The sequence below is a fragment of the Pseudopipra pipra genome, chromosome Z (genome assembly GCF_036250125.1).
Source record: "Pseudopipra pipra isolate bDixPip1 chromosome Z, bDixPip1.hap1, whole genome shotgun sequence".
Lineage (NCBI taxonomy): Eukaryota > Metazoa > Chordata > Aves > Passeriformes > Pipridae > Pseudopipra > Pseudopipra pipra.
The window spans coordinates 74681415-74705876 of NC_087581.1; the positions used below are offsets into that span (position 1 = coordinate 74681415).

Below are 24462 nucleotides of genomic sequence, written 5' to 3' on the forward strand. Positions count from 1 at the left end.
TAGATGAGGAAACATATGTACCAGAAACTATACAAACAAACTATTAATAGCTGCTTCGTTTTCACTGCTCTCCAGCCAGCAGTTCAGGCTGGACCAGGCTCAGAGCTGTGCTGGAGATGCTCTGTCAGGAGGCCTGGCCCTGCTTCATCACACCTGCCTCAGGAAGGTGTTGGGGCTTTGCCTGGTAATAGGGGGTGTCGTTTATGCATGAGATTTACAGGTGCCTCCTGACCCATATCACAGTGGCCAGTACCTTGGCTTCCTCAGGTGTGAAAGGTGGTGGAGACCCCTGGCTCCTTCCATGCCACTGGGTGCCTTCAGTGTTCGCACATAAATGCTCAAGGAAAATGACTCACTCATATGTTGTGCAGAAATGTGTTCGTCACCTTGTTATTGCAGTGTCTGAGAGGTGTGGGCTTAAGTGGTAGTCCTGGAAAAAGGACTGTTAGGTAAATCCTGGAGATTTAGGTTCAGACAGTCACTGCAAAGTATTGGAGCACGGGCTCTTCTATGAATATCCATTTCTAGAAAAAAGTAGAAATCTTTCTAATCTTTGTTCTACTTAGTTAGAACTCATTGACTTCTGCTGCTGCTTCAATATTTCACAGAAAAGAAGGCAAATTTCCCAGTCTGATGGACAAAAAGAAGCTTGTTTGATAGATGTGTGTGTGTTCTATGGATCTTTTAAAATAAAGCATTTAAGAATCAGTTTGAAATCGCAGCATGCCTGATGTCAGCTTGCTCTGTGTGGGGAGTCCAAGCAGTGCAGCATCGTTTTTAGCATACTGTGTCTGTTGAAGCACCCTATAGTTTCCTGGATGTTTTCTGAGGTATTTAGATTTATTTCAATGTTTACAATGTATTTGTTGTTCATTAAACATGTTTACTCAGGCTAACCCAACATGAAAGAAATTATCTTGTTTACAGTGGAACTTTGACAAAAATACATACAGGAAAGATAGACAAACACACATAAGCCTGGGCTGCTGAGTGAAATATTGATTTGCTGCCACTTTCAATTTTTCTCATTAGAACTTATTTTATTTGAACATAACTCTGTACCCCATGTAAATGTGAAGTTGTTAATCTTATTACCATACAGAAAACAAATTAATTATTATGCATGATATTGGAAATGGATTGTTAGGTTAACATTGGGAAAATTAGAAAAATACACTCATTACTTCAAATTATATCTGATATACAGCTCTGTTTTTAAAATCATTTTCAATATTCAGGTAGCAAATACAGCAAGTAGAAAAGCCTTTCTTTTTTTAGTGTGTGGTTTTAAAATTTCAGGCCTCCGCCCCGAATGTTGGATTAAAGACCGCAGTACACAGTTAGACTTTTATATTTTAAATCAACAGTATTAAACTGGAGCAGATGAAGTTGTTAGATTAAATTTCATCCATCTGCAAGGCAGGATTCATCATGTTGATATAATTGATTAGTATGAGATCTGGGTGGCCTACCTGTATGGGGCAAGGATCTGTATTCCAAGTCTGCTGTCTCACTGTGACTGCTTCTTAAGAATGCTTGGATGGGTGGAGGAAGCCCACTAGTGGTATTCTTTTGGAAAAAAAGACAACAAACCAACTACAACACAGTATTAGGAACAAGAGAAGAAGTGTTTCTGTAAGGTGTCTTTAGTGGAGAAGCTTGCATGGCTGCTGGAGTGCTGGGGAGCCAGGCTGTGGCCAAATTCCTGTGGCACTAATGACCTTAGCTTGTTAGGGAGTGTGGGTTTGAGTGAGTTGGGGGGGAAAGGAAGAGCAAGCTGTCCCACTCATATTCTCTCTCTCTGGAGCATGTAATGTCCTTGCTGGTGAGGCCATGAGAGTGGACAGGGTGGGTGACACGTCCACTCTTCTCATAATGATCAGGCAGTGACAGTCTAGGGGCTGACTGGTGCAAGGAACAGGCACAGACAGTCTGGGCTGGGGCTATCTTTTAGGATGCCTGCATTCCGTCCTGAAATCCCTAGTCATGGCAGTCATTGAAATTCCTGCTGTGCCTAAGTGGAACTCCTGTGGATAAAGCAGTAGAGACAACCCTCAGCAGCCAGAGCTGTCGAGTCACCAGCCACAGGATTACGTAGTTAGCAAAACTACTAGTTTTTCCTTTTAACATGGAGCCCCCTTACTCACTGTGAGCAAGAGCCAGAAACTACCTCTTGCAGCTTCTCCTCTGCAGTCCCACAGACTGTGTGAAATGTGTTGCTCTCTCCATGAAGAGCTGGCAGGCCAAGAAGCCTCACAGGAACTCAAGTGGTGGAGCTTTTAGCAAAAAGTGGGTAAAAATTTGACGTAAAAGGGTAAAGTAACAGCAGTGGAGAGTTTCCACAGATCATCACCCAGTTTATGGTGGGGTCTTTTTGCCCTAATCACATAGACCTGGCAGATCTTTGCTCATGTCAAGCCCTGCCCTCCACCCCAAATACCCACCAAGGCTGTCTTTCCCTAGCAAGAGACGGTTTTCCTTTCTTTTCCCTGTAGTTTCCTTTACTGTCCACCTGGTACAACCATACTTCCCTTCTCAGGCTTGGACAGACCTTCCTTTGGAGAGTGCCACTGTCGTAGCACAGGTGGTGTTCTCTCTGCTGGGCCAGACAGTGAAACAGAGAGATGGGGGAAGTACCCTCAGGTCATCCATGCCAGGCTGCTCAGCACAGACTCAGCTGGGCTCACAGCCCTCCTGACCAGACCAGTACACTTTCCTACACCATGGTGACAAGCTCCATCTGTCCTGTGCTGTGGGTGAGGCTGGACTGTGGTTTCTTTGGATGGTTTCTTTAGAGACTCCTAAAGGCAGGGAGGGGAACAGAAAAAGGCAGCCATGTCAGACAGCAAGATATTTGTCACACCTTGAATTTCCAGAGGGGTCTCCCAGCTAGGCAACTAGCATTGTCCCTGAGGAAACAAGGGTTTAATGATGTCCCATGTGCCTTGCTGCAAAATTTCTGAAAAACTCCCCCAAAACTGGTTGCAATACTCAAAATAACGCATGTCCTACAGAACAAGAAATAGAGACAATACTGAAATAGCAGCACTAATGAGTGAAGCAAATATCACAGCTGAGCTGTAAAAGTAGTGAGGAAATTCCCCTAAAGAATGTTTTGTTCCGCTTTAGTGACGGTAAATACGAGGCTTTGTCTTCACGGTCTCTGTTGTGCTGGAGGCTGCCATAAGCCATGGGAACAAGAGCCTATCCCTTGAAAGAGGAGGGTTATCCCCTGAACCCACACACCTGGGCATTCTTTTGGACACAGTTTCATCCCTGGAGCCACAGCTCAAACAAATCTCTGAGACTGAGAAAGAGAGGGACTGAAACATGTTGGAAATTGCATCTTTTCTTCCTGTTTGAGCTGCTAAGTGGGCAAAGACACAGTGCTCCCCAGGGAGCATCGTGGAATCATAAAACAATTTGGGTTGGGAGGGACCTAAAAACCATATAGTTCCACCCCTGTACCATGGGCAGGCACACCTTCCACCAGACCAGGTTGCTTCAAGTCCAGTCCAACTTGGCCTTGAACACTTCAAGGGAGAGGCAGCCACAGCTTCTCTGGGTAACCTGTGCCATGGCCTCACCACTCTCACAGGGAAGAATTTCTTCCTAATATCCAATCTAACCTTGCCCTTTGCCAGTGTGGTGCCATTTCCCCTTGTCCTGTTACACCAGGCCCTTATCCAAAGTGCCTCTTCAGCTCAGTTTGGTTTTCCTTCCTCCAGAACATACCATGAGGCAAATGGCTTTTCATGATGGTTATAGCTACATATTGAGCAAACAGGGTGAGTGTTATCAAGCTGCTCCATTTTAATTTTCCTTTTATTGATTTCAAAATTTACCTAAAAAAGAGGTTTCAATTACAAGACAACGTTTTTGTATTTCACACTTGGTAATTTTCATACAGCTGTATAATTGGAGGTAAGCAGAATCTGGAGTTAATGAAATAGATTTCTGCATTGTTCTTAAAGTTCCCAGCTAATGACCATCAGAGGTGTGATGATAAAGAGCAGAGTTCTTTGTCATCTGCTCCAAACACTGCCTGTGCCCCTGCAGAATCAGAGTGAGTGCAAATAAAAAGGAGAAATTACATCAAAAATACATAAGGAGAAGAGAAAAACAATCTTGTGCAGTAATTACTCTCAAAGGAACTCAAGGACTGAAAACACCCTGACTTGTCACTGTAGGTAGCAGGACCAACACAAGTGTCTCACACCCTGCACATCCTGCAATGCACCATCCTCTTGTGGCCCCTCTGTGGGATGGATTCTGTGCATGCACCATTCCTGTGTCTGTGTGTGTGGCACGGGGGAGCAGCCACATTGTGTGCCATGGGGGGGGAAGCACACAGCTTTGCAAGAGACAGAGGTGAAGGGATGAGCAATGCCACTGCCATGCAGGATTTGGTCCCTCTGGAGGCTGCTGTTACTGCTTTGGGTGTTCTTCAAAGCCCAGTGGATTGAAACAGTGCCCAGGAGCATTCCCAGAGGAAAAAAGTCCTTCGTTTTATTGCATGGCAGTGTGTGAGAGGCTAATGGCTCAGTGGCAGGTGAGAGAAATGCTGCAGAAGCAAAGAGAGGGAGTCAATTCTTGACATGAAAGATATCTTCCTGACTTTTTAAAGTAAAATCACTGTTAAAGTTTAGGTAGTAAGTGTGGTGAGACTTTCCTGTGTTGTTTTAAATTTTTTTTCCTTGTTGGGCAACAGGCATTTTTTTCAGCCTGGTGTTAGGCAGAACATTGTCCTGTGATGCAGTGCTGTGCAGCAGAACTTCCCAGAGGGAGAGCTTTGGCTGTCAACAGGGGTGGGAGACCAGAGACAGGGAGGAAGGAGGGGTCTGACTCAGTCTGTGAGTATCCTGGCAGAAGGCAAAACGGAAAAAATGGTCCCCAGAAACATCCTGGTACTGAGCAGAAGAGGTTGGAAAAGGTTGGAAGGCCAACCTTTTCAGTGGAAAAGGTTGGAAGGCCAGCACTAGCCAACCATTGTGGAGTCACCTTGGGGATGGTGCAATTCACAAGGTCTGTCCCACTGTCATGTTTTGGGCATTTCAAGTTTGTAAGAGACCATTCCAGCTGGGTTCAAGGATGATGTGGTGATTGAAACCCTAAGCATCTCAACCAGAATGTGCAACCTCTGCGCACGCCCAGCCAACATCATTTGCTCCTTCCTGGCATCTGAGTGAGCCTGGCTGCAGGTGCTGCGTGGGAAAGCCCCTGGCTGCCTTTGTGAGCTGCTCTGCCACAGCCCTGCATAACTGTTGCTGATGACAGACATCCCTTCCCAGACATCCTTGCACTACCTTCCTGATCCCAATCTCCATCCATGTGCTCTCATAGGGTCTCTTCCAGCCACATGCTCCTTCCAGCAGTATCTGTGCTCATGGGCCAGTATATATTTAGCCTCCTCTGGCTAAATATCTGTTTGGACATCTGTTTGTCCACAATAGCTAGCGGAACATCCTGGCTGCTGGTGCTGGTCTGCATTATTAAAACCTGGCAAATGGCTGTTGGTAAGTCCTTTGCTGCCCCAGTTTCTCATTGCAACACCCATTTTCGAGTGGAGTTCAGCACCCCAGGATGTGCATCCCCCCTTGCTCTGCCCTAACACTCTCCGGACCATGTGTCTAATGGAGGTTCTACCCAGGGCTGCCGTGAATGAGAAACTTCCTGGGCTGTAACAGTGTGGCCTGGGGCTTGAAGACATACAGAGATTTCCATCCCTCTTTAATGCTCTTCTTCTTTCAGTATCTGCTGTGAACATCTACCCCTTGTTGCACGGAGGCAATGTGCATTTACTCGTTCTTACATCTACTGGAATGGTTCTTAAAACCATAGATGGAAATCTTTCTCCAAGCCACTGTAAGGAGATGGTTAATACACCTACCTGAAGCACCTGCTGTGAGGTATCTGTTAAACAGTCCAGGGGAAATTTGAAATCTCTTTGGAAGCAAATTACATTTGGATGAAAAATACTTTGGCAACTGGGATTTACAGCAGCATCTATTTGTGTTTGTGGCAGCATGTCAACAAAGAGATGTGCTTACTTAGCAACTTACTGGTTGGCTGAGGAGGATCAGGAGAATTTTGTACCTATTCCTGTGGGTATTAAATACCTGATCTGGAGAGATTCAGGACCGCACTGGACTCTGATGCTACCCGGTTTCTGGTTTTCTCCATTTATTTGATCAGAATTAATTATGTGTTCAGAGGCTGTGACACACTATCCTTTTTTTTTTTATATATAATCAGTAGAAGAGTATTTGTTTAATAACAGAAAACCTAATCTCGGAAAGGTAACAGCTAATACTCTGGGTGTGTCTGCTTTTGAGCCACAAGAAAGGCTTAGATTCTTTAACATTCAGTCTTCTGCTTGCATTTCCTGCACATTACTACGTCAACCAATGTAATCCACTGTATTTTCCTCTCTGCTGGCAATTTTTGGAAGCAGACTATTCAGTGATTTAACTTCCCATCTTCCAATCTACCTCTTCTTCCAGCAATTCTCAAAGCAAAGGAATCAATTTGACCTTTTCAAACGTTTTAATAGCAGCAAACACAAAAGTTACAGCACTGGATGAACTTCAGTCGAAATTCTTTTTTCTTGGCTTTGTCAAGACTTGGGACTGGAAAAGTAAGCATTGTGTAGTGGAGTCAATCGACTTCCAGCCAGAGCCCACATAAAACAACCTCAAACCCAACTAAATCTTGGTTTGTTTATGTTGCATGTAGCCAAAATAGTCCCCTTCTCTCAAAACGTCCATGAGAGGATGCATTCAGACTGCAGGAAGAGGGGCTCACAACTGAGTAGCTGTTCCTCCGAGCACAACGGCATCCCCACAGCCTGATTCTCTGTTCTGCTTGACGCAAAAGTGAGCTGACAACCTGCCCCTCAGGGCATCTCACTTGCCAGGAACTCGGGGCCACTGTTAAAGTCCGAGCGCAGTGACAGAGGGTGGACTTCAAGGGTGCTATTCCATGAGTTCCCTGACCTACAGCTGCGAAGATAAAATTCCTGCTCTGCCCAGAGCTCTGTAGTCCGCAGGCACTTCACGGCACCCTCCGTCTAGCAAAGAGATCAGCAACATGTTCCATCTCCCTCCTTTCCCTGGTCCGGCTGCTCTGCATCCCCAGACACCCCAGAGAGTCTCAGGGCGTCTCTTTCATCCGCTGTGCGCGCTGGTCACAGAAGCGGCACTCATCCCGCCTCTACCGCTGCATCCGAGCAAGCACTTTTCCTCCCCGAGGGGCTGCCGGCGTGCCCCCGGGCCGCAGGGCTCCAGCTCTGCAGCGAACAGTGCCTCGCGTCACGCTTCTCTCGTGTTTGAACAAGGAGCCGTCGCCAGGGGCCAGGGAAGCCCGAACGCGGCCGTCCAGTCGTGCTGCGCTACCGGGAGGCCAAGCCCTCACTCTGTCACGTCACTGCAGTAATTTCAGAGAGTACGGTGGAGTTTCTCACAGAGCTCTCAGGAAGAGGTAGAACCCAGCATCTGGTGTGACTTGTCCTCCCTCGGATCCTAGATCATTTTCAGCTGCTCATGTAAGCATGTCACCAGACAGAAAGTTCTGCAAAATTGACTTTAAAAACCGTGTCTTTTTAACTATCAAAATAACCACACTCGAGATCAGTGAAAGTGACTGAGAGAGGGGACTGAAGCGTTCACTGTGGCCCTAAGCCGTTCCACAGTAGGCTGACAAAACAGTTCTGGACTATTCATTGCAGTCTTCTGCTTTGACACACGTTTATATTCAAAATCAGGCAGGCCCCAGTCAGTGCGGCTGTGGAATGGAGGAAAAAATCCTGTAAGCCAGTAAGGGGAGCAGCCTTCATGGTGCCAGACAGAGAAGCTCTAGGCAGGTCTTTCAGAAAAGCATTTCACCCGGGCATGGGGCTGGCAGCGACCCTCTCTGAGGAATACGCCCAATAAAGACCATCGGGAATAGACCGACAAGGATCCTCGGCAACTGGAAGCAAGTCTGAGACAGCAGTTAGGGTTAGAAGGGGGGAGTGAAAAATAATAATGAAAACTGGTTGAAAAAGAGAAGTCTCTCAGCATTTCCTGCCCTCCTCTCATGCTCTCAAAAATAAAACTGCTTTTGTTAGCGGCGCCACCTCGGCTCTGACTCCTCACTATACTGACTGGGCAGGGAGAGGACGGAGCGCTGACAGAATGGTCAGCAGTCAGCATCTCCCCTCATTCACTTCCAATTGGGAGATCGTTGTCAGTGGGGACAGCGCACATCCTCCGTGTGCACTAGTGCTGACGGGATGCCTCCACTCTGCTCTTTCAAGCCGGTTTTTCTGATGGCTTCCCGTTCACAGCTCTCTAAACATCACTGAAGATATTCGATTAAGCTGCCTAAGTGCTCTCAACTTTACAGGACTGCTCACCTAACACCTTTTATATTACTCCAGTCCAATTAGCATCTGCATCTCAGAGATGACTTTTAACTGTGGGAACATAGCGGGCCAGGATTCTTGCTAAATCTCCTCTGCTTTGAATTTAAAATGTCAGACAAGGAAGGAAAAGGAGGCTGTGGTGCTGCAAAGGAGCACCGGCTATTTCAAAAACAGTAACACCAGCCCTCCCACCTTTAATGCTGCCCAGACTGAGGGACAGTCTATGATTTGTAGCAGCACTCCCGCTCTCCCTATTTGCTGTTGGTGTGTTTTACATAAATGTGGGAAAATGCAGGTAACCACTGCATCCAAAGGTACTGCGGGCCTTTGGATGCTCTCTGCAACCACCTGCCCCTCCACTTCTCCCAAATCTTGGTTACCCATGCCTCAGGAAGAGGAGGCAGCCTCAGGAGCAGTACAGGCCGGTAGCTGGGGAGGTGAGGCGCTCTGCTCCGGCCGCTCCAGGTGTATTTGGCTGCCAGGTGTTAGGCTAAGCCCGCACAGCCTCGGGCGCTGCGGGACGAATGTGAACGTCGTGGGGTGGGAGGGCACACCTTCACGTCCTAACGTTATGCATCAGATATGAAAGGAAAAACGGTTGGGCCGGGTTCGTGATCTTCTCCTTTCTTCAGAGGGCAGGCAACAACAACTGTCCTTGGAAAACTCCAAACCCGAATTTCTGTTGCGCCACTCTTTTTTCCTCTTCGCTGTCATTTTACCTTCTGTTTTCAGAAAGCACAGCATCACTTCAAAACGTGGTCCGGGACATGCCAAGGCCGGAGACCCTCGGTTGTGGCCGCAGCATCGCAGTGGGCTGGCCCCGAGCGCCCCTTCCCGGGGCTTTCTGCCATGGCACGACTCCGTGCCCCCTCAGATGCTGCTCCGGGGAGAGCGGGAGGCGTTTTCCAGGGACATCCTGGGGGGATCCTAGCTACCCCCAGCCCCGCTGGCCCCCGAGGCACTGTCCGCTCTTGGGGACAGCGGCAGCTTCTTCTCGGCGTCCGTGGGGCGCAGGTTCTCGCACCCGGGCTTAAATCTCACCCTCGGTCTCGGCACCGCGGGGGTCGGTGCCAGGCCGCGGCGGGGTCCTGCAGCCGCGCTCTGGGGGGCACCGCGCGGGGAGCAGAGCGGGTCCCAGCCCTCCCACCTTGGCAGGGGGTGAGGGGGACCGCTCCCCGCCGGAGCCCCCACGTTGTTTTCGTTAACGAGGCCGCGGGGATGGCCGGCGGGACCGTGAGAAGACCGCACGGGCCCGGCACTCCGCAGCGTGCCGGGGGCCGGCCTCCATTCCCGCACCCCGCAGAGCTGCGCATCCCGCGGGCCCACACGGGTCGGTGCCCGCGTGTCCCCACAACTACGGCCGCGCTGGCAGACGTGTGGGGCCAGGGCAGTCCCCCGCCGCGGCGCCTCTGCCACCTCCCCACGCTCTCTCTCGGGCCGAGACGAGCGGCGAGAGGGAAAGCGGGAGCCCTGTGACCTGTTTTTTGAGACAATAAAGTATTTTTCGTTCCTTTCCCTGGATGAAGTCAGAGAAGCGCTCCCGGGCTGCTCGCGTTGTCGGGGCCGGTGCGGCCAGGAGAGACGAAGCGAGACGGGCGCCTGAAGGGAGGGGACGGAATGGGACGGGGGGGGTCTGCCTTGCATTTGGGCGGCTCCTTTGGGTGTGCCTCCCCTAGGGAAGGACCCCGTATCCCAGAGCGGCGGGTTTCATTTTCGGCGGCGGCTCCGGCGGCGGCTATTTCTGTGTAAGCAAATGAGAGCGAACAGAGACTGGTGGGAAAGGAAGCAAAAGCGCGAGAGGCCGAAGCCGGCCTCGCTTCCTGAGCCAGGCAGGCGGGGGTCCCGGAGGACCCAGCCCGTCCCAGCCCCGGACCCCCGCGGGGACGCCGGTCTTCGGATGCGACTGCGTCCGAGAGGGAGAGATGGTCGGGATAGAAATAGGAGAGTTTGGAAACAAGATTCGCGTCCATGTTAGCTCCTGGTGGGAGCCGCGTTGGGGTGGAGGGGCTGCGCCGGGCGAGGCAGCCCCGTCTCCAGCCTCGCGAAAGGGGCCTCGTCCTAAACTAGACACATCCTCCGTCTCCGCAGGACCCGGCCCGAACGGGGCTCCCCAGGCCGCTTCGCTCAGGAGAAGCGGACGTGTCCCCCACTCTTAGTCCTCCTCTCCCCTCCCCTGGTCGATACCCCGGCGCGGTGGCGGTGGCGGGACGGCGGGGGTAGCCCGGGAAGGCGAGCAGAGCAGAGCAGAGCCCTCCTGCGTCCCCGCCAAGCAGACCGGTTCCGTGCCTGGGGTTCCCCGGGAGAGGGGCCGCGGGCCGTGGGTGTGCGCGGGTGGGAGTAGGTGCGTGGCTGCAAATGCCGGTGGGCGCTGAGAGGGGGACTGCTCGCCGAGCCCGTAGCCCCGGGAGATGTCCCGGGGCCGAAATTTGTTTTGGCCTTTGGGAAGGGAAGGGCCGTTATTCCCCCCCACCACTCGATTCGCTGAAAAATAAACCTGGGAAATGTCGAGGCCTCGTGATTTCTCCCCTTCCCCTCTACCCACCCTCACCCACAGCGGTGGGTCTGCATGCTCCGCGCGAACGGAAGGTGCGGGGGGAGCCCGAGTGGAGCCCTTCTGGGCCAGGAAAGCCCTGCCCAGGCCCTCGCGCCTCCACTGGGCCGCTGGTCCCCAGTCCCCTCCGCGGCCCAGGATATGTCCTACGCCGAGGGACGCAGAGCAGGGCAGGGCCAGAGGGATGCGGGCGCGGGGATCTCTCCGCCGCCCCCCAGGTGCCGGCAGGCGGGCCCCTGTCCCACCCCCGCGGCGGCCCGGCCCGGCGGGGAGCGTGGCCTCGGGGGTGTCAGCGTCACTCCCGGCCCGGGAAGGGGAAGTCGGTTCTGCTGAAAAGTTGGTGACGGGCTGGGGCAGAAGAGGCAGACCGGACAGGTGCCACCGCCTCTGCTGTAGCCGCGGAGCGCTCGGGAGGCGGCTGGTTGCGAGCAAAGTTTGATTCCTGCTACAACACATGTCAGAGTTTTCTTGGGTTTTGGCTGCGTCTGGGGACATCTTGTGATGTTTTAGAGAACAGGACATGATCTCACATGGCGAGGAGCTCTTTAGTCTCTTAATCATTTCACGGTTCCTTCAGAGGCTTTTTTCCACCTAAAACGTTTAGTTTCAGCTCAGTGATCAGCTGCAAAAGCTCGGCGGGGAGCGGAAGAGTTGAATTATTCCAACCTGAGAGAGGCCCTCAAAAAAAGAAAAAAAAAAAGAAAAGAAAAAAAAAGAGAAAATAAAGAAGGAAAAAAGGAGAGAAAATAAAGAAGGAAAAGAAAGAAAAGAAAAAAGAGGAAAAAAAAGAAAAACAAACGAGAAAAGAGGAAGAGGAAAGAAAAACAGAAAATACAAGAAAAAGAGAAGAGAATAGAAAACAATAAAAAGAAAAGGGAAAAAAGGAGAAAAAGGAAGCGGTAGCAACACGACGTGGAAACTTTTCCTTCCCTCCGTTTCTCCAAGTCCTGCAGAACCGGGATGGAGCTGGAGAAAACCTACGCGACCCCCCGGGCCGGCCGGACAGGTGGGACTCGGGCCGGGGGCTGCAGGGAGCCCAGCGGCTCTGCGGACGAGGGGGACGCCGGCGTGGGTAGGGGCGGGCGGGCGAAGTGTCCGAGCGGGCGGCGGGACCAGCTCCCCGCCGGGTCGTCGGGGTGGCGAGGGGGGCTGCCGAGATTTCCGAGCTCCACAGAGCTTGGTGTTCGGTGGCCCCGCGGCTGGGAGCGGACGGGTTGAAGGGACGGCCAGGCGAAGGGACTGAGACCGGGGACTGGCGAGTGGCAGCGAGGAGCCCTGTCACGGCGTCCCCGCGGGGAGCGCGGCGGCAGCGCGGCCGGTGGCCATTGCGGAGTCGGCCTGGCGGTTTGGTGGCGGAATGCAATTCCGAAGCGATCGATGGGGCCTTTTATTAGTTAAATCGCCTGAATAATCGTTTAATCGATAAAGCATTTCATGGCGCGGCGGAGGCGGCCGGGAGCGGGGGGGCCGCAGGGGCGGCAGCACCGGCAGCACTGCCCGGGCTGGGCAGGACGGGAAGGACGGGACAGGGGACCCCGATACAAGGCGCCCCGAGGCCTCTGCCGTCTCTGGCCCCGGGCACCGCGGGGCTGCCGTATTCCTGAGATGCTTTGGGCCGATGGGTCCTCACAACAGTGCCGCGCAGGCAAGGAGGAGGAGGAGGAGGAGGACGGGGAGTAAAGGCAGAGATGAAGGCCGGACAGGATGGGAGCCGGCACTGCCTGTCTGCCCGGCCCCTCCGCGCAGGATGGCGGGGTACCCCCCGGGCTCTGCTTGCCCGTCATCCCCGGGGGCTCCTCCGAGCCAAGATGCTGAGCGGCGATGCGGGGCGGCCGGCCCGACGGCTGCGGGGCTGCGCAGGGAGTGGCCCTCGCTGTCCCTCGGCTGGATCCTGTGTCCCGACCCTGCGGTGGCGGCTCGGCCGCGGCCAGGAGTTTCGTCTTCAACGAAAACTCGCCCCGAGTCCACCCGCCGGTCCCCTGCCGCCGACGGGGCACCACGGCACGGTCCCACCGCCACCGAGACCCAGTGGATGAGCTCGGGGGGGGGGGGGGGTCTCGCCCGGGGCTGGTGGATGAAGCTCTTCGGAGCCCCCTTCCACACGAGAATCCCGGTGAGGGGGACAGCTGGAAGGCGAGGCCGAGGGCAGGGACGTTCGTTCGGCGGGGCTCTGCCACGCCACCAGGGTCACCCGCAGCGGGACAGGCGCAGCCCCAGGGGATTATCCGGGCCTCCTCGCCGGGCCCTTAACTCCGGACGGGACAGCACTGCCGGGGGCGGGACCCACGGGCGCGGCAGCTAGAGCGGGAACGTGCCGCATCTGGGCGCGTCAGCCGTCGGCCCCGACTCGACCGCAGGCAGCACGAGCGAGCGGAGATCCCTACCAGGACACCGGCCGGCGTCCCTCCGCGCCCGCACCCATGGCCCGGGCTCCCGGGGGCACGGAGGACCCACGGCCCCGACACGTGCCGTCCGACCGCCGGGGAGACCAACGGCCTCAGGAGGCTCCATCGGGCCGCCGGCTGACGCACGCCCACAGGACGGCCCGTCACCCCATCGGGGGTCCCGCGGCCGCGGCCCCAGGGTCCCCCCAGACCCGAAGGGGAACCCCCACGCCACGGTCACGCGTGGCTGCGCTCCAGCCACGCCCCGTGGGGGCGTACGGCCCCGCCCCCCATTGGCTCGCAGCCCGCCAATAGGCAGCGCCCCCGCCCGGCGGCCAATGCGGGGCACGGCAGGTGAACTTTGCGATTGGCCGCGCGCTGAGTGACGATCGGGCCCCGCCCCCGCCGCTGTCCGCCCGCGCAGTGCTGAAGCTCCGCCCGCCGCCCCCTCCGCGCGCGCCGTGTCCGCGCGGGGCCGCGAGACGGGGGCGGCCCCGGGGCGGCCCCGCCGGACCCCCCCGTCCGCCCCGCCCGCCAGCCCCGCCCTGAGGCCCCGCGCCCCCCGCCCCCGCCTCCCGCCACAACCCCCGCCGCCCGCCGCCGGTCGGCAGCGCGCCGGGCGCACCGCCCGAGCCAGCCAGGCTCCGCCGCCCCGGCGGCCGACGGCGGGCGGAGGGGAGGGAGGGAGGGAGGGAGGGGAGGGAGGGAAAGAAGGAGAGGAGGGAGGGGAGGGGAGTGGGCGCCGCCGCGGCCCCGGTCCCGGCGGGCGGGCGGGCGGGCGGGCGGGCGGCAATGGGCGCGCCGCGCCTGAGCCCCAGGTCGGACGGCGGCCGCTGACGGGGCGGCCCAGTCCCGCGGGGCCGCGGCGAGGCCGGCCCCCGCCCCGCTCCCCGCCCTCTCGCACACCTTCCCTCGCCGCTCCCCTCGCCCACCGCCGCCGCCCCGCCCGGCGCAGCGAGTTGCTGCGAGCGGCGCGGCGGGGGGCGGCACAGGCGGAGCGCGCCACCGCCCCGGGACCGAGCCCCGAGGACGGGGCGCCCGCCCCCTCCGCCGCCTGCCCCGGCCGCCACCGCCGCGCAGCCGCCGGCACCGCCAGCACAAAGAGCCGTCGGGCGGGCAGCACCAGGCTCTCGGCCGCCGAACCGAGACACCCGCCCTCTCCGCGCCCAGCACCGCCCCGGAGCCGGGCGGCGGGTGCCGAGGATCGGCGGTCGCCCGGGAAGAGGCCGGGGGCAGGAGCGCAGCCCGGGGCGGCCGCTCCGCGCCGCCCCGACGGGGCTTCCGGAGTCTGCAAGCGGCGCAGGAGTCGCACTTGGCCAGCGCTCTCGGATACCGCGACCCCGCTCGAGGCGGGACTCTTCGCTGTTCTTTTTCGGTTTTTGTTCAATTTTTTTTCCGCCTTTTTTTTTTTTTTTTTTTTTTTTTGGTGGTGGTTTGGTTTTTTGGTGTTTTTTTGTTTGTTTGGTTTTTTGTTTGTTTGTTTGTTTGTCCCCCCCCCCTTCTGGTCGGTCTCCGGGCTTTTTCGTGGGCTCCTTCCCCCAGCCCGAAACCCGAGCACTGCTGGCGAATCGAGATCAGCTCGCCGAGGCCGCCCGGCCCCGGACCGCTCCGATGGAAATACACTGTAAGCACGACCCGTTCGCAGCAATGCACAGTAAGTGGCTGTTTCTTCAACTTGTCTGAGCGGCCGCGCGCGACCGGCTCCCTCCGCGGGCCCCGCCGGGCCGGCCGCCGACGTGTCCCCTCGGGAAGGCCAGTGTGCTGCGGGAGCGGGCTGGCCCGGGGGTTATTTTACCATAGAGAAAGAGTTGATGCTCTTTCGTGTGTGTATCTGTACATATGGATATACAGACACGGCTACCAATGTGTGTACAGCCATCGATACATATGAACGCGTGCCTGTGAGCATAGATGAGTACATAGATGTTATATATATGTGCATGTGTTTATTTTTCCCCCTAAATCAAATCTTCGGGAAGACAGCCGCGCGGTATTCCCGGCGAACGGAAAAGTTGATCTCCTTTCTCTTTTTCAAAATTTTGAAATTCGTTAATTGGAAACAAAGCAAAAAAACTCCCACAAACAAACAAAACAAAAAAAACCAAAACAAATCCACCACCCAAAAAGCAAACCAAACAAACAAACAACCCCCCCCTCCCAAAAACAAAACAAAAAAACCGAAACCAACCAAACCGAGCCAACGCGAAGAGCGAGGAGCGGGGCTGTAGGGAAGATTTTTTTTTTCTTTTTAAACCCTGGAGAACGGTGTCGTGATTGCAGTTCTGTGAGCCCGGCGCCGGGCAGCCTGGCGGCGGAGCGGGCGGCCGGTGAAGTTAACAGGTCGTGCACTGTGGGTTCGCCCGAGATTTGTTGTGCTTGAGAGGTCGGGGAAGACTTATCCATTAGCACAGTGTTATGTGAAATGACATCTTCTCTCACGGTGAGTTAAACGCTGCATTACGGCAAGAGATTGTGAGGAAATTTAAGGTAGAACTAATCTCATTTCCCGGCGCACCACAGCCCTTCGGCTCAAAGAAATTTGTTTGCAAAATAAACCACCGAGCGCCGGGGCTAGAGATTAACCTCCCTCCCTCGTGCTCCCTGCGCTCCCCGTTCATTTGCTCACTTCCCATCCCTCTCCCCATCGCTCGCTTTCTGGGGTTGTCCAGAGCGGGGACGGCGGCCGGTGACGGGCTCTGTCGTCCGCGTGAAAGCGGACTGTCCCTCCCGCGGCAACGCGGCTTTCGATACCCGCGTTTAAATTCTCTCCGGGCACTGAACAAAATCACGTTTATTTTAAGGCGAACTTTAAGGTCGGAAAGGCCGCGGTGCGCGATGCGGGGGGTGGCGCGGAGCCCTCTTCTGCCAGAGCGCTCCTTGCCAAGGGTGGCAAGCGGACCCGCAGCCCACAGAGGACGGGCTCCACGCGTGGGGCCAGACACCCCAGGCGGGTTTCAGCAGCGCCCTCCGTAATTCGCGGCCGTGGAAAATCGATGTCTTCCGCAGGAATCTCGGGGCAAACAGAAGGAATAAAACCAAAATGCCGGTGTCTTCGCTCCGGCCTCGGCCGCGGCTGGGGAGTCACCGGGGCCATTCCCTGCCAAACGATCTCTGGACCTGCGTCTCCTCAGAGCAGAAGGGTGGATGGACGTGGGGGTCGGGACCACCGTGAAAAGGGGAGCCGGGGGGGCAGCGGGGGCAGCTGTCCGTCGGGGGAGCGGGGCGGCGGCTCGACCCGGGGAAACGGCGGAGGGGGTTGGGGAGTCCCAAGCGGCACCTCGGGCCCTTCTGTCCCGACACAGTCCCTGCGGCTTCCTAGTCCCGCATGGGCAGAGTCCTTGGCCGCCGCCGTCCAGGGCCCCGGGGGCGCCGAGGCGGGCGGGGGATAGCCGAGGTGGCCTGGATCCCCGCCGGTGGCTCCCCAGGAACGGCCGCACCTCGGCTCGTCTGGGCCCCCGCCCGTCCCGGCTGCACCGCGGCTCCGGGCTCGGCCCGCGGGCCGCTTGTCGGTGCTGCCCCCGCCCGAAAGAGCATACGAGTCTCTCCCCCTCCCCGCTCCCTGTGGAGGCCCCGGACTGCGGAGAGGGGCACGGAGGTGGGGCGGTTGCCTCGTTCCCGCACCGGGCCGCGGACGGAGCTCGATGCCCCCCGGGCTCCAGCAGCCCACGGCCCGACGGGGCCCCCGACTAGCAGTCACCCGGGAGCGCGGCCGCGGCAGAGACGCCCCGGCGGGCGAGAGCCGGTGCCGCTCCCGGGGCTGTGGCAGGTTTGGGGGAAGGGACGGCGGCGGCCCGAGCCTTTGTTCCCGGCGCCTGGAGAGCCTAAGCTCCAGGCCTGGGCAGGCCCGAGCCCTGCCGGCCTCCGGGGGCTGGAACGGGCTCCGGGGGCAGAGTCGGCCACTTCCCTGAGGAAACGCATGTCTTAATGATGCCTTCCCTACTCTTTTCTTCATGTTCTTTCTCCCTCCCTCCCTCCCTTCCTTCTTTTTCCTTCCTTCCTTCCTTCCTTCCTTCCTTCCTTCCTTCCTTCCTTCTTTCCTTCCTTCCTTCCTTCCTTCCTTCCTTCTTTACTTCCTTCCTTCCTTTCCTTCCTTCCTTCTTCACTTCCTTTCTTCCTTCCTCCCTCCCTCCCTTTCTTCCTTGCTTCCTCCCTCTTTCCCTTCCTTCCTTTCTTTTCTACCTCTCTTTCCTTCCTCTCTTCCTTTCCTTCCTTCTTCCCTCCCTCCCTCCCCTCCTTCCACCGTCCCTCCGTGCCTCCCTCCTCTCTCCTTCCTCCCTTTCTTTTTCTCCATTTCCTTTCCCATTCCATCCTTTTTCTCTTTTCTTTTCCCTTTCCCGTTTCTTTCCACCCTCTTCCCTTTCCCTTTTCCTTTCCCTTCTCTTTCCTTTTTCTTTTCTTCTGTCCTGTTCTCCCCTTCTTCCCTCTCCCCTTGCATGAACACCACCACAGGACCTTCCCGCTCACACTGAGTGCACTGTGCATGATTCCCCGAACTTAAAGCCCTGAGAAGAGGTGAGGAGCCCGAAGTCTCGTTCGCCGCAGCCTTGTGGGGCAGCTCCCGTTCGCCTCCGCCACCGAGTTGTCCCTTACCCCAGCCCCAGCGTCCCGGGCGCCGCGGCAGCTCCCTGGTCAGGAGTCCCGTCCCCGGAGTCCGCTCCGGACTCCCGGCGCTCGGAAGGGAAGCACGAGCCTGCGGCTGGCTGAGCTGCTGGCACAGTCTGCCTCTCGCACCGGAGAAAGCAGAGCAGGCGCTTGTCTGCTCACCACAGGGCTTAGCATCACATTTTTCATGTGGGTTCATTATGTGTCCTGACAGTTTTAGAAGGTGTTTGCAAAGTTTGACAGCAGTTAATCAATAGTGAAATGACCGGATTTAAATAAAAATAGCTCTCTATAATCTATGTTTTTTAACACTGAGGCATTTGGCTTGTCAGCTTATTCAATACAGTTCAAGCCCTGTGCAAATAGAGAGATTTTCTTTATTTTTTTTTTTTTCAAGAATTGGCATCTGTACTGCCCCTGTGGCTTGTTTTCAGCTTCTCCACTCCTCTGTAATATAAGTAGTTTGGATGAATAACAACATCAGGGTTAATTATATTACCTCCTGGTACATGGGATTATTATGTGTTCATGGGGTTTACACAGTTTCATTGCTATTCCTCCAAGAGGATTCCGTTTCCCACCATATATATGATTCACCTTGCTAAAGGTGAACGGTGCAAATCTGTTCAAATAGGAGTAATATACTGGGCTCGCCCAAGTGTTCATGCTTTATTTGTGGGATCATAATATCTCCAAAGGCTACCGCAAATTTTAGGAGCAGAATCATACTCTTTTTATTTTCCTCTTTTTTTTTTTTTTCTCCCTTGATTAATTCAAGGCATCTGTAAAAACAAAACCAAAACCACAGCGTGTTTCATTTCAGGTATCTCCTATGTTCAGACAGAGGCACTGTGTGGGCTGAGTGATCACGCAGCCTTATTTTCCACTGACCAGCCAGAGGCTCTGACCAGCCTCCGCTTCACGGGGCAGCACCAAGCCTGCCCTGAAGTTCGTGATTGGGTGAAGGAGGTTTTGGGAGGAGGATTGGGGTTAACCCGGGGTGCCGCGCACGGCTGCGTGATTCCCCGTGGCCATCTTCCCCGAGGGGCCCCGGTGTGCCTTCAGCGAGTGGCATTGCGGCAGCGCGGCCGCCTTCCTGCTCTGCTCAGGGAAATCAGACCGATGCTGGGGAGGCGATGACAAGAGCCGGGGAGCGCTGGGACTGGGGGTTCTGCTCTGCAGAGACGTCTAAAACTCTCACACAGCTCTTCTCCTGCTCTTCTCCCCCTCCCCTGTGTGTTTCAGGACATGGAGGGGTGAATCAGCTGGGGGGTGTTTTTGTGAATGGCCGCCCCCTCCCAGATGTCGTTCGCCAAAGGATCGTGGAGCTCGCCCACCAAGGGGTCCGACCGTGTGACATCTCCCGGCAGCTCCGCGTCAGCCATGGCTGTGTCAGCAAAATACTTGGCAGGTAATGGGGGGACGGCGAATCCTTCTGTGTCCGTCAAGAGAAGAGTGTCGGTGTTGGTCCTGAACTGGAGGCTACAAACAAACGGAGACTTGTAGAAATCAGGAGATCAGTCCAGTGAGGAGAAGGGCTTCCTGATCACTCGTGGGTTTATATGTCTGATGTGGAAAGAAAGAGCCACTGTGTCTTGTTTCACAGCTTCTTGTACGTAACTCTAATGCTAAGTGCAGAATGCCGTGTGTATTTGCTGTATATATGGCATATGTCCTGCAGCTGTCTGTTCTGAACAGGAGAGGAAATCTGGCAGTCATCTTCAGCAAAATGTGAAAAAAAAGTAGAAGTTGTGGAAGTTACTTGTTTTGCTTCCTGAAGACAACTGTCTTTTAACAATACTATCGTTACACATTTCATCAACATTGCATGCACTCATACAGGCTACTCTGCAATATGTCCTACTATTTATGATTAAACATCTTTTTCCATTCTTCTGCTGGATTATGAAAGTACAGGTTACAATAAGAAACTAGGAACCATCTTAATTGTAGCTATTTTGGAAGTAGCCCTCTATTCAGGTGGGAGCTGCTCCAAACACTATGGCACAGGAAATTAAACTCTGAATTCATTTTATTTCCTGGTTTCATTTTAAAATTTGACGTAGATTTTGGTAAAAAATACCATCCTCGCTTTTTTATTTTTTTTTTTTAATTTTTAAATTTTGTGAACAAATCTAAACCTAATTAATACAAATTATGATGTTAAAATGGTTTTTAACCCCAGGTATTCAGACATACTTGGGCAACTTATATTAAGAGAAATTTGAATTTTTTTTTCAGAGTATGTTTTCCTTGTTCATCTAGAAAAGTTAATTCCCAATGTGTTTGCTAAACTTTCCCAGTTAATTTCATTGTTTAGAATTTTACTATTTTTATTTTAACTATCTTTTTCTTTCCCAATTTCTAACCAACTTGCTGGACACAGCATAGCTGCAGAGACTGTTAAGGCTTTTTTGTTTTGTAGTATCATGCATGGGATCTGTTGGATTAACAGCATTTCTTACCACGGGGTGGTCATTTAAGCGTTCAGATTTGTCAGGTTCGTAGACCCCTGGTTTTGGAGTTCTTGTCACTACTTTCTTCCCGTCCACCTTACCTCTACCTGCCCAAACTGATGAGCGGCACCCCCACAGCCCTGCTCAGTCTCAGAGCTGCAGGAGCCGGCATTGCTGCCTGTGCTCAGTGTCCCTGCTTTTTTTCTCATGCCTTCCTTGAAGTTACATGTCTTCACTGGCAAGTTACATGCATTCTTCCCAGTGGACTTTTGAAAACACAGATGCCTTGACTGTTTTATAAAGGCAAACTTTCCATGGGCTTTATCCTGCCCATCACAGGCTGTTTCACCCGCTTATGGCTCCGCACCCTCAGCCAGCAGAGGCCTGAGCTCCCTGCCTGGCTGGTGTGGTTTGGCTGGCCATGATCACTACTGCAACAGAATTGCCACCAATTCCCATCAGGACCAACATATAGCTTGGAAACTGCCAATTTATTTACCCACCAGGAAAAAGTCTGGTGGTTTTAGTTTTGACAGTTTAGGTCTACTGCTAGATATATTTGCACTGTAGAGCTCAGAGTTCTGCTCCAGAGCTCTGTCATTAAAGTTGTCAACAATAAATTGGAATTTCATAGCTCATTATTTTCATAACTAATAAGCACAGTGGGTAAAATGTCTCTGTAATTGCAGCTCTGTGTTGTGTGTGTTTTTTTCATATGTGTTCATGTGTGTGAAAAACGGGAATCCTTACATTGGGAATTTTATGATTAGAATTTTTCAGTCCTCAGTGCAGCTTTAAAAAACACCCAGAGGCAGGGAACCAGCAGTTGCAGGGCAAATGAAGCTCTCACCCCTCGGAGGAGGGTGCCATGGGCGTGCCCACCGTCCACTTGCTTTGGCAACTTTCCGTGAGCAAAAGGCCTTGACTTGATGTGCATGAAAAGATGTGCAGCCATTCTTGCCTTTAAAATGGAGATGGGAGCCAAGGATGACAGAGCTGTATAGACTGCAGGCCCTGCAGTTTCCCCCAGGTTCATCACCAGGATGGAGAGGAGAGGGATGTCAGCAGCAGTGCAGTGTGAGGGCTGTGCCCATCACTGTGAGTTCCCCCAGTGCCCAGGGAAGAGGGTCTGGGCCCGATCCTGCACCTCTTGTGCAAGTTGAGCCTTCCCATGGGCTCACGTGTGCTTTGGCATGGCTTGAGGCTGTGAGAGTGGGCAGGAGTTAAAGAGTTAGCTTGAGAGTGGTCTTGCTGCCCAGAGGGCACCAGGGCTTCGTCCTCTGGTGAGCTGGCCGCAGCCACAGCACTGTGGTGTCAAGGCCCTTCGCTACCGTGGCTTTCCTACTGTGGTGATTGGCTGTGGGAAAGCATCAGCTGGCATGTGCCCCATGGTGTCTGGTGCTGCTGGGGATGCTCCTCTCTGCCAGGCTTGACCTGTGGTGTAGGGCACTGACCACGAGTGCTGTTGGAGAAAAACACTGAGAAATGTTTGTGAAATCTATCGTTCTGACTGGATCTAAGAAAATTGTGACTTTTGTCTGGTAGCATTTGTGGTATTGCCTGGCTGCCTTCTACATCCTCCTCACAGGAGAGGTGCCAGCAGCCAAGGTTTTATAAAGGGTGCAAGGTTTTATAAGGTTTATGGGCTGTATTTGCCATTGTTTTGTCACGTTCTTGTGAAAGTTCACAAGGTGCTGGATTTTGCCTCTCTGACCTAAAACCTGCTGCATTTAGGGGCAGCGGGAAGGTTAACCCATTCCTGACACTCAACGCTTTAGAGTTACTTTAATGGCTCGTGGAGACTGGTCAACCATGTCAACATCTGCACCCAGAATATCTGAGAACATGTATGAACAATTTGGTGTCGGTCCCTTTAAAGGACTTTTAGGCCCTGCATACAGAAAGACTGGAAGACAGGTAGCCTGGCAGAAATTTGATGAACACAGTTGTGTGTTTCAGTGAGGCAGACTTTGGCTGTGCAGACTGTTTGTGCTTTGTTCAGGCTGGAAAGATGGGGGAATTAATTTCTGGGTTTTTTTAATGTAATGATTATGTCAGATAGCTGCAGAGAAAATATATTAATAAGCAGTCTTATATTCTTGCTTGAGAGTTTCTTCTGAGTTAGAAATATGGGTGTGGAGCAGCAAGTGGTCACGTTTGAGCTCCTGAGAGTGCAGCTCGGTGGGCGTCCGGTCGAGACGCTGACGGAGTTGGGGTCTGCTCTATATGAAAGGGATGTGCAGAACTGGGGCCGCTGGTGTGGTGGCTGAAGGTAGGCACGGGGCTTGTTTTTTATCTGGTCACAAGATACAAAGAAGTGCAGGCCTGGGAAACAGCCTTCTGCATGGAGCATTCCGACCGCAGCAGAGAAGAGCGTGGTCTCATTCTTGCTCTCCATTCTGGCCCTCATCAGACAAGGTGCAACTTCTGCTCTCAGCAGCGTGTTCGATACTTTGTTTATTAAAAGGGGAGACTCACCTGGCCCAGGAATCTCAGTTGGTGTATTGTTGCAAAACTACCAAAAGCAGTTGCTCTTGTGTGCTTTATTTGTGAAGAATTCTGCCAGATTTCTGTTGGTTTAGGGATCCCATTCTCCACATTTCCTGGGGGCATGGCATCAGCAGAGTTGCTGGTGGGGGTGATGATGCTGCACCTGAGGAAGAGCCGGTCACAGAAACCAATCCCCGCATCAGCTGGATCCCTCTGGAGTGCAGGCAGCTCCCTTTCCCTCAAAAATTGTGATTGATACTAGTGAAAACATAATGCTGAAAAAAATACATTTAAAAAACATGAACTATTAAAACTCTAATATGCATATTCAAACCATAAAATAGAAAAAAGATATGCTGGCATAGGTATTCCAGATGTGCAAATAAAATAGAATACCTAGCCATTATTTTGCTCTGAAATGATAGCAAGCTGTAGATATTAATGACAGAGAATTTCTGTAGAAGCAGTAATTTGCTACCGAAGAGTCCACTGCAAAAAGTGTTCTTTGGTGTGATTTGTTTTTATTATTGCCAGTACTGCTGATTAATAACACACATTTTCAGTTAATTTTGGATCTCAGCATGCCCTTTAATCTTGCATTGTTTCTTTTGTCTTGCTATTACAGAAAAATATATATTGTATCCAGAGGCCCAATTCCAATTACTATAAGTTAATCTATTAGGTGATAAAGCACTACATAGGCAGAAAATGTGTATGTGAAAGTGAAGATGTATCTCAGGTTTTGCTGGGCTTTGGTTACCTTGAAGTGATGTTCTCTATAAATCTCAGAGCATGTTCTCTGTCTGTGTGTGATAACTAAAGCTTTGTTTTGGATGTTGTCCCAGGTATTATGAAACCGGGAGTATTAAGCCTGGAGTGATTGGAGGATCAAAACCAAAGGTCGCCACACCCAAAGTTGTCGAAAAAATTGCAGAGTACAAACGCCAAAATCCCACCATGTTTGCCTGGGAGATCAGGGACAGGCTCCTTGCTGAGCGAGTGTGTGACAATGACACCGTGCCTAGTGTCAGTTCCATTAACAGGTAAAGCTCGATCTGGTCCTGGGGTGGATGCTCCACGGAAGCACTGTCTTTGCATCCTTGTCTTTTAGTATGACTGGGTGTTTGGGGCTGTTTGCAAGAAAAGTAGCTTCATGTGTTTCCCTGAGGTGTTTGGGGCTGGGGAGCAGCTGTGGGCTTGCTTCGGTGGCTGAAGCATCACAGACGATGAGCGTTTTCTAGGAGTGGACAGGTTCTGCTACCAGCTTTTGCTTCTTTCCCATTCTTTCCCGAGTCTGTGAATGGGGGAACCTTGCTGGGAACGACCCTGTGTGTTTGCTTTGAATGAAGCCCCAGTTCTGCTCAGTGTGGTGGGGGTTCAGTGGGACATGCTTTGCCCAGAAGGGAAGCTGAGATGGCCATTGAGTAGGGTGGCAGTCATCTGGGAAACAGGGGAGCTCAAGGCATGGATGCCATTCTGTCCCCTGACACCTGTTTTTTGTTGGTGATGTTGGCCCAGGCCTATGCTCAGCATGAATATCACCAGGAGAGTTTGGTTAATGGTGTCCAAGGACCT

At 53.5% G+C, this 24462-nt stretch overlaps 1 protein-coding gene and 1 long non-coding RNA gene across 3 annotated transcripts in view; both read left to right on the forward strand.

Annotated features, from left to right (window-relative positions):
- Positions 1 to 24462, forward strand: part of LOC135407446 (uncharacterized) — a 274027-nt gene that overhangs the window by 47187 nt on the left and 202378 nt on the right. The gene's annotated exons all lie outside the window — the stretch shown is intronic.
- PAX5 (paired box 5) overlaps positions 14804 to 24462 on the forward strand; it is a 123056-nt gene continuing 113397 nt past the window's right edge. The window contains exons 1-3 of one of the 2 annotated variants that reach the window (XM_064640985.1): positions 14804 to 14993; positions 19187 to 19352; positions 23733 to 23930. In XM_064640985.1, the coding sequence (XP_064497055.1) occupies positions 14951 to 14993; positions 19187 to 19352; positions 23733 to 23930 (407 nt within the window). In that variant the 5' untranslated portion in view covers positions 14804 to 14950. Of the gene's footprint in view, positions 14994 to 18748; positions 19353 to 23732; positions 23931 to 24462 lie in introns of those variants that run through there. The other variant, XM_064640984.1, reaches the window with a different exon arrangement.